The sequence below is a fragment of the Pagrus major genome, chromosome 1 (genome assembly GCF_040436345.1).
Source record: "Pagrus major chromosome 1, Pma_NU_1.0".
NCBI classification, from domain to species: domain Eukaryota; kingdom Metazoa; phylum Chordata; class Actinopteri; order Spariformes; family Sparidae; genus Pagrus; species Pagrus major.
Window position 1 is genome coordinate 22,867,806 of NC_133215.1, and position 14,938 is coordinate 22,882,743.

The 14,938-nt window shown below is 38.9% G+C and overlaps 1 protein-coding gene across 1 annotated transcript in view; it reads right to left on the reverse strand.

The window, feature by feature from the left end:
• Positions 1–14,938, reverse strand: part of LOC141003798 (E3 ubiquitin-protein ligase SMURF2-like) — a 68,021-nt gene that overhangs the window by 35,752 nt on the left and 17,331 nt on the right. The window contains exons 2-3 of the mRNA XM_073475265.1: positions 6,689–6,727; positions 1,957–2,065 (exon numbers count right to left, since the gene is read on the reverse strand). Coding sequence (XP_073331366.1) covers positions 1,957–2,065; positions 6,689–6,727 — 148 coding nt within the window. The remainder of the gene's footprint in view (positions 1–1,956; positions 2,066–6,688; positions 6,728–14,938) is intronic.

Sequence of the window (14,938 nt, forward strand, 5' to 3'; positions counted from 1 at the left end):
AAGACCCCACCTCCTAAAGCCGGAGGCTGGAGATGGGGGTGTGGCGAGCTGGCAATCTGCCAAGCCCACACTCCCATCTGCTTTCTGTGGTATGTGAGCCATTTCCTGAACCAGAGGAAGAGGCCAGGGGTCACTGGCGGGAACACACTCCTCTGAGAGGGTGGGGATCATGAAGGGGGTAGAGAATTATGTAAAAGAAGGAGGGGATCTGAGGTTGATGTTGACAGGTCACAAGAAGCATTACAAACAGGTGTTTGAAAATGAAAGTGTGCCTAGAAAGGCGAGATGCATCTGTTGTTATAGGGAAATGATTAAGGCACAAGCACAATCCCATGTGCATGGAAACTTAAATACAGAGCTCCAGACTGTGACCATTTAGTCCTTTTTAAGACTACATTTTGTGCTGGTGCGCCTAAAACATTCAGTAGAGAGTACCAAACCACTAGTGGAAAAAAGATAGTCTGGCGCCTTGAAATAATTTAAAAGTTATTCTTCCAGAATTTAGTTCATTATAATTACATGTGTAAATAATAAGAATACTCATTATCGGTTAACCAACCTATTGTTTTTATTGAACAACAGATTAATTGTTGGGTCTATAAAATGCCAGAAGAATTGTGTGAAATGCCTGCAACAAGTTCAAAGATTCCACAGTGACGTCGTCAAATGTCTTGTTTTGTCTGACAAAAGATATCCAGTCGTCTCATAGAAGATGCATTCAAGAAATTAAGTTTGATACATTTCTGCCATTTTTGTTTGATTCATCATCAAAGTAATTTATTTCCTTCCCCTGAAAATTTCCGACTCTTTCTATAAGGCCTCCTTTTCCCTCTATTCCTTCGTATACTACCATTTCCCCATGTCTCTCATCACTACACAAGCTCTGTTGCCAGCGGGTCGTTTAGGGTGATCACTCCTTGTAACGGCCTGTCGACACAGACTTCAGTACAGGGAACATTAACAGCACACGACCCCAGTGAGTCAAGCACATAGTTTCACAGGGACACATGTAGAGTGTAATGGTCATCCTGATCTTTTTGTAGTTCACAGCTTCTGAGGCTAATAGGCTCAATTATCACCACACAAGGGGCTTTTCCACTCTGCATCTCTTTGGTTTGTTTATTATATTGTATATCCATTATTCATGGCTTTAGCTTTAGAAAACTAATAATTTTGTATTTTTATTTCTGAGCCTGACAAAAAGCAAAAGTAGAGCTTCCCTGATAGAAAAAAAATGAGGTCCGATATGCGGCTTACCTTTAAAGGAGGGATTAAAATTAAGTTGCACTCTAAATGTGTACTTGCCTTTGGAAGGACACGTTTGGCTCAGAGAAAGTGAGCAAGCCAGAAAAATATGAATAAAGATCAACTCCAGTTCATAGAGGACACTGTTCAGGAGTGCAAAACTATTTTGCAAACCCCATCTTGTAATACCCAAAATAGGAAGAATCTGTTATTTGAGAAAGAAGGAATTCATATCAGTATGAGTTGCCTTCCTCCCCAAAAAACTTATATATATGATATAAAAATATATATAAATATATATATATATATATATATATATATATATATATATATATATATATATATATATATATATATATAATATGGAATGTATAAAATCTCACTCTGCAAGATGTTTTGTAGACCCGTAAAAAACAGCTCAAAAGGTTTATAGAAGGGTGTATCTGCACACAGTAAAGAGACGACTCAATCTACATTCCTGAAACACTTGTCATAGCAGCTCCATACAGGCATACCACAGTGCAAAACCAGTTTTCTGCATGTCTGGGAAAACAATGCGCTTCTCTGCTGTTTCACATTTCAGGTGGTGGGTGACCTCATACACAAATCCACACACAAACAGACAACCACTCAGTGCATTTGTTTCTTAATGAGGCAGAAATTGCATACACCAACATGTCAAACTGCATCACAGTCCTCCTGTTGACTTACAGATCATAATGTTGGTTCCACTTTGGGTCCAGCGTATTTCTCACAGTATCTGTAGAGTGGCATTGTCCTGAGCCGTCCACCACCACTTTGGCAAAAGGATCTGGCAACCCTGAAAGGTAGACAGAGGCAAGTAAAAAGGCTGTGTTTAGCAACAGTGCAAACCTAGTTAAGGTCACCTTTCATTCAACCTTTATTTATACTTGACAGGTCATTGACTGGTCATGTGTAATGTTATAGTTAAGAGTAAATGCCTTTGCCACCAAGTTTTTTTTCTTCATATGCATTTAATTCATTTCTGCACACGTTGCTCCTTCTTTCAGTTTCAAGACTACTGAGTAATCTGTTAAATGCTGTTAAACATTACCTTTCATCCCCATCTCTAATAGAAACCACAGATATATCTGTCCCTGTGTCCATGGAGGGTATTCAATTGAGCAACATCATAAGGAAGGATACTGGCCTCATTGTGCAGGTGTCTTCTTGTACTGATCTGGGTCATCTCGCTATTTAATATGCTTTCAGATACTTTTTCCAATTTTGATTAATCTAGTTTGGAACAATCCACTCCTAACACCTTGAAGGACAGACAGGCAAAAATGTGATTATCTAAGTGAAAACCTTTTTTTATTTTTTTTTTTACCCATCTGTTTTAGAAATCACAAAATGGCAAACAAATACTGTTGACAAAGCTTTCTTCTAAGTGAATCCTCTGTCTGAGACATCTACTCAGCAAAGAGAGGGGAGAAGGAGTGCAGCTATATGTAGAACAAATATAGAGCAGTAGAAGTCTGGGCGCTTCACCTGTGGGGACCTGCAGCAGCAGTCTCCTTTGTTTTGTTATTTTTCTTTGTCTGTTTGATACTTCCTGCCTGGAGATTTGCTCGTTCTTGTGATATTGGTCGTTTTTTACAGCCGTGTTTAGCCTGCATGAGTAAGACCGGCCTTATAGAAACCAGTGCAGCTGAGAATTTCTAATTCAGCACCGTAATTCTGGCAATGCAGTAGAACCAGGCAGTGTTATACAGCTGGTGATTTTGAAGGAAGGCCATGGAATGTACCCCAGTTGAACCAGGACTGTTCGGGTGAGAAAGAGGGGAAGGGAGGGAGGAGTGTGCCAGAGACTACAGCTGCACAGCATACCCCGGCCCTTGATTATGCTCACTAATGTGCAGTCTTCAATGAATAAGATGGAGGAACGGACAGTAAGTCTAAAGTTTCTGTTGTAGTACAGAAATTCCTGCATCTTCACTCTCAAAACAACAAAGTAAGATTTTGAAATTCAAAGGTTTGGATAGCCCCTGACAATGGATCAGGACCCTGGTTGTTCAAGACAGTGTACAGCCCAGTTATTGATTTATTCACTGATAAGGATAAGTCCCTTTGTCATTGTTTTCAGTATGTTAGACCCCGTTCAAGACCATCAGGGGAGTGTACAGCTCTTGTTTCAATGATACTCAAACCACCTCTGATCATAGTGCTGTTCATTTATTTTCAGCCTACCAGCAGCCAGTTCTGAAGAGAGAAAAAAAAGATCTCAAGGACATTATGGTGTGGTGTGAGGACTCAGAAACTAAACCACTGTTTTTTTATGTACAAACTGGGACTTTTTAAAAAAGAATCCTGTGCAGATTTAGACAAACTCACAGTATCATGTTACATTACTTTCCGTGAAAATGTGGTGAGTCCTTAATAAATGCGTAAAATCTTTTCTAGTAATAAGCCTTGGATAAGTAAAATCTTTGAGCAACTGTTAAATTAAAAGAGCCTAACTTATTAGGGGGAGAGCACTCAAAAAAGAGAGGTCCAAAAGGGAGATCAAATAAGCTTAACTTATGTATAAAGACAAAGTGGAGGGTGAAGTGAGAAATGATAAATCATGTGCAACCTAGAAAGGCATCAAATCTATGGTTGGAATGCAGAATTAAAGACAAATATGGAGTGTGTCTGATATGTCTGACACTGGATTGGCAGAGGAGTTAAGTAAGATTTATCTAAGGTTTAATGCACAAGATTTTTATCATGACCTCTCTGAACTGTGAGACAGGGTAGAGGGCTGTAAGATACAGATCAATGAAGCCACAGTGTGTAAATCTTATCAAGGGGAGGAGTAGTCCAGGTCATGACTGCACTGGGGGTAAACTCCTGAAAAGCTGTCATAGACAACAGTCATTTTTTTTTTCTCGTGGAACAGCAGACAGTCTATAGACTTTCGAAGGAGTCTACTGTTTTTAAAGTCACATCATCGGAGTCATTAAATGATTATCATCTCATGGCTCTTACACCCCTTGCAATGAAAACTTTTAATGCCTTTTTAACAATGAGGATTGCAGCCATGATACAGGACGGACTGGATGTCTTCCAGTTTGCTTACCTTTGCTGCCAACATTGAGTTCATTGATTAAAAAAGCACACCAAAGATTGATTTCTTAAGGAAGCGAATATGTTTCAATATTGGCAAGTCTCTGTTGGAGGTGTTTGATACTTACTTTATTGAATCTGTTCCAATATTAGCAGTGATTTGTTAGTTTGGTAATCTCAAAGTGAAAAACAAAAACTTAGAAAAAATATGAATGTGTGCCATAAAGGTCTCATGAACCCCACAGTGAGTTCAGGTCATCTTACTGGACTCCCAGCTCCCTCTACATAGCCAATTTATTTTGCATCCATCAGGACGGTAGTTTTACTTCCCTAGAAGTGACAAAAATCAATACATAATGTATTTTATTACATCAGCTATTGGCCCTTTAAATTAAATCTGATTTGGCCTATTAATAGGTGTCAATGTGCTACAGTGCCCCCTTTTCCTTTCACAGATGTTTTTTTTTTTTTTTGTATTTACTGTTATTGACTTCTGTCTGTGAGCCAAATTGCCCATCTGGGACATTAAAGCTATACAACCACAAGTCAACTCATTTCATAGTATCATACTCAGTATGAAATCTGATAAGGGATCCTTCTTGGTGTGATTATCTGCTGTATCGGAGTTACTGTACATGAATGTATGTGAATTTTACATGTGTCAGACGATATACCTCTGGGCTGCGATACTTCATGCAAGTCAAACCGGTTCAGTCGCCCTTGGGCTTTTGTGGGACCTCCCTTTTTGTGGTTGTGTGTATGCATTTGTGTGTGCATGTTAGAAAAAATGAATCAGCTATTGTCTGTATCCATGACTTCAAGGTTAACCGAGAACCAACCCACTCAGTAAACATCCAGCTAGTGGTGTGATTTAGAGCCTTTATTGTGACCATAACTGGTCATTAAATTTAAGGATGTGTGTTGCTTAGGGGGTTTCTTTTGTGAAAACTGTCTCATCAGTGGAACTAAATAATATATCTCATCTTACATTAATGCCAGCGGCAGAGGATAGGCCTCCTGTCCTGATTACCTAAACAGAAGTCCATGAAAGAGCCTAAAGCTACACGTTAACTAATACCCCTTTCGCCCCCGACAAGAAACCCTACCAACACCTGCTAACATCTGCTGACATTTGTGTTTAACGTTAATTTTCACCCCTTGTGAGACGCAATGCTATGACACACGTTTAAGTTAAGGCCACTGGCTTGTTAATACATTCCCCTCCATCTCTGTTCAAGTAGCTCAAACATCATTCAGCCAGCGCGGAGTCTGAATGAGAGACTGAAGTAAAAGATTTTCAAAAAGTAACTATCATTACATTATCAATAGTTTAGTTTGCATGTCACTACATGCGCCTTGCCAGCTGCCTGATCGCACATGTTCAACTCCCAACACAAATGAGAAAGAAACGCAGTGTCTCACTCCTTAGCTACTTTCATCAACAGCTCTAGAAAAATGATGTATCCAATTCAAAATGTTTATTGATTAAGACTTTTTAAAACAAATTTAAAGTTGTTTGGATGTAGTCTGATGAGGCAGATATGCTGCTTTTTACTGATCCCTGTTTTTTCTGGTGCATTTGTGATGATAAATGTGACACACAAGTTAGAAGAAAAAATAAAGAAAGGTGAACTCCTCTCCTGGCAATGGGAAAGGAGTCAATCGCCCATTTTAAGCAGGTTTACTCGAACACCCTTATTTAAAAAAACCCTGCACATACACACCAATTTGTGTTTAAAAGTGGTATAATAGTTTATTAGAAGCCAGAAAGAGATCAAAATTGTACTTCCTACCAAGAATGATGCATGACTCTTTGTGTTAACTTCACTCAATCTTATCATGTCCCACGTTGACTATTATGGTGCAACACTCCTCAGTTTCTTTATATTCTCATTAGCCTGTATTTTAACAGAAATCCAAACATGGCTAGACAGGGTGTACCACTGACCAAACATACTCAAGTCACCTTCTTGTCCTCCACTAAAAGATTAGCATGATTTGACATGCCATGTTATGTTTTACGACAAAATGCTAAAGTCAGAGGATAAATTGTCTTCTTGACAACACAGTGATGTTTGTGTTTATTCTTAAATAAGGTGTCATTTCTGTCCAGTTGAATTGAAACCCTTTTCATTAAGTCTCGTGCTTCTGTACCAATGGACCTGATACCTAATACTAGAGGTTAGGTTAGCGGGTCTCTGTGCGTGCCAGGTCTCCTGGTGTGCATAACAGACAGACAGGCAGGTCCTAAGAGACTTCATTTACAGCATGGCTTCAAAAGCCAGCAAGCTGCCACTGCTGACAAAGCCCATTCTAATGCACAAGGGAGGGAATCAGACAGGAATAGCAACATGTAAAAATAGGCTCTACTTACGGAAGAAGTCTTTCTTTGCCAGGTTCTTTGCACACAGGACTGGAAGAGAAGACAGAGAGTTGTTAATGACAGGTCAGAAATAAGATGTTCACAAATAAGAAAAGATATTGTTTAGGATTGTTTACACAAAAACCTTAGAAGTCATTAAATACACAGTCAGCTTTCAGTGGTATGTGATTATTCCATTCATTATTCATGCTAACAAACAGCACTCCAAGAGTATGTGATATTACTTCTTTCTTTATATTCTATTAATAAAAAAACACATCAGTGCTGGTAAATGGGTTTCATCCTTTACTCATCATCAGTGTGTCATGCAGCATATGAGGGCATCATTGGCCTTCTGTCTGCTTATGTAGCTGTTGTATGCTTTCCTTAGTCTTCACTTCCTCTGATCGCTCAGTCTGCTGGGGATATTGCTCACTCTAAAAAATATTCTACAATTTAATATTATTTTGAAAACACAGTTGTAAGGTTAGGCAGCATTGTGATAGGGCTAACTGTTTCTCTCTGGTAATATTTTTAGTAAAAGCCCAGCAGCTAACTCACAGACTTCATTATTTATCAGTTTCTGTCTTAGCTGTAAAACTTGGCACAGTTTCGTCTGAATAATTACTGCTGTCTTTTTTGCCAACATATTGGTTTGTCCATCCTCACTGTCCCCATTGCAGGCCAGGAGACCATTTTTAAGAGTTCCTCCGTGTAAAATATTGAGTAGACAAGCACTCTTTTCTGTATGAAGCAAGTCACTGGGGGGTTGCATCACAGACAACATACAATGGCTTTCAACCGAGACAGAGAAAGTAAGAGTTGGTGTATGTTACGGTTTGTCTGCTGTTGTCTTTTTTATTTCTTGCTTAACTATTTCCATCCTAGACAGTTGAAAGGCCTGCATAAAATGAAGCAGGCCAATGCTTTGTTTGGAGATGGCTAGACAATTCTGTGACATTTACAGAGCATGTAATTATAGAACAGTGGCAGAGAAACCCTACATGATGAAAGTAATAAAAACAACACTAATTCATTATCCCTACCGATACAGGTGACCCCTCTGTTTTCCAACCAAATCATGGCCATAAGTTTTGAGGAAAAAATATAAGTACCTCGATTAATCTTTACTACAAAATGTATATACAAGTTAAACAAAAGAAGTAGAGCTTCTGGAGGGCCCAGATAGCTCAATGGGCTGTGAAGACATAACATCTGGAGGTTACAATACAAATCACATCCTTTGCTGCTTGTCATCTTCTTTAACTTGTGTTATTTTCTGCCACGGTCTAATAAATTAGATCTGTTAAAAGACTCCACATTACCCAGCCTCACACAAGATCTGATTTTTCAGAAAACCAGGCAGAAAGAGCTGCCAAAGGAAATGTTGTCCAACATCTGCACACAATGTTAAGCCTGTAGTGGCTATTGATGAGCATTCATTCACAGCAGACAACATACGCTATGAATATGTATCTAGCTTAAATGAGGCTTACAACGAAAGATTTTATGCAGTTAATCATCAGAAGATCATAAAGCTGGTGCAACCTTTTGACCATTTCATGTTTATATGTGCACAGAGATGTATCATAATGTAGGCAGAAAGAACTCTCATACGACAAATTAATAATATTTGTTCACTACTGTATTAGCCTGAGTACAAAATAATTTCTTTATCTGGAAAAAACATGGAATCGTAAACTTGAGGACAAGATAACGGAAAATTTGTGTTTCTTGAGTGTCTTTTAGAGTTATTCATCCTTAGAAGTGTTTAGTTAGTCCACCTCAACATACAGGAGTGTATGACATCCTTCATTTAAGAATCATATTATCGACCAGACAAACAGCTTACTTAAACCTACATTAATGAAAACCGTGATCTCAATTTCAACTTTCGATCCTATAAAGACAATTCATTGCAAAGCTGATGTTATTACTAAATCTTTCAAGCACATTAAACCCCCCTACGCCAAAACAGTGCTACATGGAAACAACATGGATTACACAATAGATCATGTCATAGTATGTGAACCTGCCACGAATGAGAAACAAGCACCACTTCCCAAAAAGATATGGACAGGCCTGGAAAACCAACCTAGCATTACACCCATTCAATGTGGAGACCTTGACAGTGACCAAAATGACACAGTCAAGACAAATCAGACAGAAACACAACATGGGAACAGACGATCTCAACACAAACCAAATTACACTGACTGGGCCGACAGGATGAACACTAACCATCAGCTTGTCAGGGGAAATTACACTGCCAAAGCCGACAGTATGGGCGCAGGCCAAATCAGAGGCAGCCAGAAAAGCCTCCTGTGGGACAAAACGGACACCATGTTGTCGGCAGACAGGAGAAAAACAGGAGAAACAGAGGCCTGAAATCTTGGCAGAACATTTGTGGACAGAGATTCCAACCCAAAGACAAAAATCAGCCGCCACAGTTTAAGTGGGTCATCATCTTAGGCGTTAACCCTTGCCTTAAAGACATATGTGAGCCGATTTTGTGCACCAAGGTATTCATTAATTCTTCATTCTATAAAGTAGTTTGAAAATCGTAAATAAAAAAGGGACCCTTTAGGGTTTTCTTGTAAACAACAAAAGTTATGTTTCCATTTAATATTACTTACCAAAATGCATGGTGTATCTTGAGTGCTAACAAATTTTCCGAGGGGATTTCCTGCCAGTATTTTAAGTCCAGCATTGTTCACATCTATGTTTACCAGCTTGCTGTCTTTTTCTTCCTTGCCTCTGCTGGCTGCTGCAGCATATTATCTGCCACTTGTTGACCAGCGGAATAGTGCATTACCTATCAAACAAAACAGGGACCCACTCATCGAAAACAGCTCTAAAGCTCCACAGGGAAACCTCTAAGATATGATCTTTGTCGGGCCAAAACGTTGTGATTGAGTAAAAGCTTGGGACATAATATGAAACAGGCTGACAAAGAGCAAATCTTGGTTTCATGCCTTAATTTTACAAAGACTGCAGAGGAATTGGCTTGTCAGGAGATTGATATTATCATGATGAGCGTATTAAACTCAAGAAAAGGTTTTAAAACGCCAGAAAATTGCATTTCTTTGTCCAACTTTATAGCAGGTCATAGCACAAACGTTTCAATTGAATATCCATATTTCTGGCTGCAAAAGAAAGCCTCAACTACTAGTCTGATAATAATTATCGATTGCCATTGTGTTTCAGTTCTTTTATTCAGTTGAACTGCTGACCATATCAGAGATGTGGGCTATGATTCAGAGGTCTGAACCCAGGCTATTAAACTACTTCTATAAGGTATTCAACAACATTCTGGGAAATTCAGCTACAATGACTATGCTGTTACTGAATTTTCTATGTTATCATAACCGGTCTCAACTGACTGTGGGCCACTGAAGTGGCAACACTGGTAAGCAGCTCCTGCCTTAAACTGAATGTGCTGGGCACTAATAAGGACTTGGCTCTCTGGTAACCAAATTATGCTAATGAAGATTAAGGAATTAACCTGCACACTGCTCCACTGTCTCAGCCACAATGACCACAGAGGGAAAAGCCTCTCTCATTGTCATCAATGGCCTCTCACTAACACGGCTGCCAGCCACAACAGGTTTTAGCTACTGATAGTGATGATGACGGATAGGTTTAAAGCGGGCCTAAATACAACAAAGCAGCAACAATGATGATTGTGGGGAAACCCAATCGTCATTGTTGAAAACCTCACTACCAGTGAGGTTTTCAGACAGTGCTTTCATAGGTTTTCATAGAAACAATTGATCTTATACACAGGACTTTCCCTTCCCTCAAATTCAAGGATCGTTGGAGACACAGATCAAGGTTAGCGACTGTTACAACACTGGGAATTTTCATTATGAGAACTTGCAAGCTTTACAGAAACTCACAGAGAATGATTAAAAAGAGAGGCTTAAATGTGTGAACACTTCTCAACTGTGCTGTGTTACAGTTAAGGTGTGGGAGGCACACATGCAGACACATGGCCTTGATTTTTTCCATAAATCGCAAACTTTCATACTTTCATGCACCTGTGGGAACCCTGTATAACAGGGTTAAATAAAAGGTAGAGAATTGAGTTTTTTTTTCTAAATGAATGGTATAACAGCCTGTCTCTCATATAAATGCCAGGCAGCAAGACACAAAAAGTATAGTGATAATGTATGCAGCAGCAAGGTGCAAGGTAAAGCCATCTGGACGTCTGTTTTAGCATTAAGTGTTCTTTACACAAGGGATTTGTGTTATAGATGGGCTGATTAACTTCTCATCCCTAAAATCTGGGGAAAGCTGATTCTATTAAGAAGAGCTATAGAAAAAGCACTGTCATTACTGCTACAGCAATGTACAAAAATACATTTAAAAGAATAGAAAAGTTTAAGAAAACACATTAGTTTATGTTAGTTCTAATTAACACCTAAAAACTCATGAGTTGGATCACATGAACAGAGAAATACACTACACTTTTATAGAGGAAATTATATAGTTAAGGTACAGTTATATTAACAAAGCAAAGTTGACGTGGGCTTAATTCAATATAACATATTTGTGAAACCTGTTTTTTAAATTCATAGGGCTGTAAGACAATATTTTGTAAAGGTGGCCTGAGAAATGTTCAGAAAAACTCTAGTTGAGGTCTTGTAGCAAATACTACCCCCATACATTTTAGTATAAGTAAATAGCAGCCCCACAACGATTTTTGATAAACGTGTATAAAATATACTGATAATCTTCTTTGGGTTTACGCAGACTCTTCCACTGTGGACCTTAGCACCAATGAGGAATCAAATATCATCTCTGCACCATGTGGGGATCCAGCAGTGTTGAATAGCTGCCACGTGAGCAGGCAGGCCATGGTGACCCTGAGTTGGCAGAGGCCCAGACTCATTCAGATCCTAACACAGAAAGCTAGGTCAACTAGGAATCAGTAAACGACCAGGAAGCCCCGGGGTGACGCTGCCTTCAGTGTTGTCTGTGTAAAAACTTTCCCACCCTCACTTTAACAGTGAGAGGAGAGATGGTAAATGTGGCTCCACACCAGTGGCCTGCATACTTACGACTAAGGAGAGGAGTAGATCATAACCATCCATTGATGTTACCATCATCTGCAAAGACATTAGCTCTGATGAGTACTGTTGGATAAAAGGATTTTAACTAATTCCCAACCTTTTGGGTGGACAAACCTCATCTGAGGAACATTTTATGTCTTAATGTATCCGCTTTTTTAACCACACTGGTGTCAAAATAAAAGAGTTGTCAAATTAAGACAGCTGAGTTATGTCCTTAAGTTACAATTAAACCTTTTATATTTAGTTACCACTTCTAAGCAAACCTGTGCTGATGAGTATTGTATGAGCAACATGGTCTCACAACTAAGTTCTTCACTGGACAGTTTAGGTAGCTGACACTTACTAAAGCAAGATGGATAAAGTGTAAAACATTATAGTTTTATACTTTCTTTGGTGTTTGAACACATTCAAAGTTTGTTGAGTCCAGATTACGTCATGACTAGACAAAGACCCATCCCAAGGCACTTCAGTACAACATATATTTCTACAGATACATTTTTTGATCAAATAAGACCCACATATTCCAAAGCATTTGGTCAAAACAACTTCAAACAGAGCGATTATCTTTGAAAAAGTATTACATTAACTTAAATTTCTCACTATCCTAAACTTGCCCTCATCTTAAACCAAGCTGTGATAGCAGTGAAACTACTCCATTGTTTATAAAAAGGATTTGAAACAGCTGCTGTTTTGGGACCATTTGTAGGTGAGTCACCCCATTACACCGTCTGAAACAAGCCATAAATCAAACAGTCACCACAAAACCAAGCCTATCCATCTAAGCAACAAACATACTGGGATAATGCTTTTACCACTGTCTGGTAGCTAAGGGAGGTGGAGACAGACAGTGTCCTGTCATTGACAGAGGCAACATGTCCTTAGGCCTCAGAGGTCAACCATAGCTTCCTATCCCCAGGGGAACTAGCAGCGTCCCGTTTCTGCCTACACCTTTACTGAGCCTGCAAACCAGCATTTGAAGATTATAAAAAAGGATATGAAAGAATCTATTTTTGATGTCTCAGTACCTTTGCAGATGTCCAAACACCAGCAGGGCATAAAGTCAGTGCAACGCGATGAGTCAAAGGATATAAATGCCTGCCAAATAGATGACAGGTAAATATTTTTTTTTTTTAAGATCTAGTTACATTTATGTGTGATTATCATGCTTGTTCCATCGCCTCATGTTACCAGACAGGACACAAAGAATCCAGTCTGATTCTTTGATAATGGGATAAATAATAATTGTTAACCATGATGACGTGAAAAATTTTATTTACATATTATGTGATGTATGCATTACAATGTGTTATTAAAAAAATCCCTGCATACTTTATATAACCACAGCCTCACTGCAATCTAAATAAATCACTGCACAATTATGTATGATAATTATAATTTGTATTACAAAAAGTCTTAAAAGTGATATATAATTACAAAACATGCATAATGTGCCTCAGACCACAAAGAGAGGCAGTTAGAGGGGTGTGAGATTTGTATCCTCTCCATCTGTCTGAACACAAAAGGTCAGACTGAAGGTTGGCATTAGTTCTGGTCAAAAGGTTAAAGGTTGTAAACAGACAGGGGCAGGGGGGCGTTGGGGGATTCCCACTTGTTTTCTCAAGGGAGTCTCCAATTCACCATTTGCAACGGCTGCTTAACGCCTCACTCTGTTCACTGGGAAAAGGAGCAGGAGTAGGGATGAGTCAGATGTTCAAATCCTTTAAATCCAAACAGGGTGCTCTTTTTGGAAACTGCATCAGTTTGATTGATCAGGGGATTTAGCTTAATACTCTGTTTTAAAGATATAACATTTCACAAAACGAGTCCATTCTAATATTTTTAAACAAAGTGCACATTTATGAAGACAATTCTGGTTTGAATTTGTCATTCATTCATGGTAACATTCATGCTGCTTAAGAGATGAGAGCTGTCAGAGTTTTGTGAAAATTTTCAGCACGTGCGAAGGTTCCCATTGGCCATTGCCTCCTCCTCTGGAGGCTTCAAGTATAGCCAGCAGACATCGGGAATAACAGAAATCCAGGCCAACACTTCCTCGTCCAAGCATTAGTCGTTGTTTACACTCAAATTAGGAATTTGAGATGCGAAAATGGATGTGAAATGATATTTTGACTAATCTCAATAAACATTTGTGAATGGAGATAAAGTTTAAAAATGCTAATAAAAATCTAAATTTGTTGACAAAATCTTTGCTCTCTATACAGAACATTAACCTGAATGCAACCAAAGTCAGCACAAAAGCGATTAGTCAATACTACTATGACGACAAATGGACAACAAAATGGACACCAGAACACTTCTGATACCAAAATCGTGTCCCTTGCCAACAGTTTTTGCTTTTATTTGCAGACATAAATATATAAAGCTCAATCAAATTGAAGATCCTGGCTCTGCAAAATGATTGTGGGATAATATTTGGTTTGTTAAGAAAGGGGATGACAAGACAAAGGACATGAGCTGTATTCAAGTTCACAACAGTGTATGATTTGTACTGTGCAGACCACTGAACCACCAGCATGCCTCGAGCCTCTGTTAACATTATCATACCACAGATCTGGGCTGCTCTGCCCTAGACCAAAGGGTCTGTGGTCAGGAACTCCAGTAGACGATTGCGTGATTGTGCACTGCCAACTCCACGGTCAAGTACAGCCATTTTGTGGTCCATTTGTTCCATTTATTCTTCGGCAGCTCCACAAGGACAGGGCAGTCAAGCCGGGTTGCATCAGCATCCAGTTGCTGTGCTTGGATGCTGTTATAATGAACACTGTTTTCAAGTGGCAGTTATCCTCAGATCTTTTTATTTCATCTTCAGTTTAGTGTACATTTGGTTCTACTGTAGCTGGTTTACAAGGACAAGTTATGAGAGAAGGATTGTAGAACAGATTGCAGCCAACAAGGTTGAAAACATTTATTATGATTTAAATGCTGTGTCACTAAGCTAGTCAAAGCACACAGCTTCCTTCATCTTTTTGAAAATAAAACTAAAATTAAGAGCAATAAAGATCTTTTAATCCTACATGGTTGTTCAACCTGCCAGTGACTGTCACAGCCAAACCTATCAAGCTATGATTCTCTAATAAGCTAATGTGTTTGTTTAATGTTGTGCTGGTATTCAATCAACACAACATAATGCCTTCTAATGTCAACTGTTACCAAATATTAACATGGT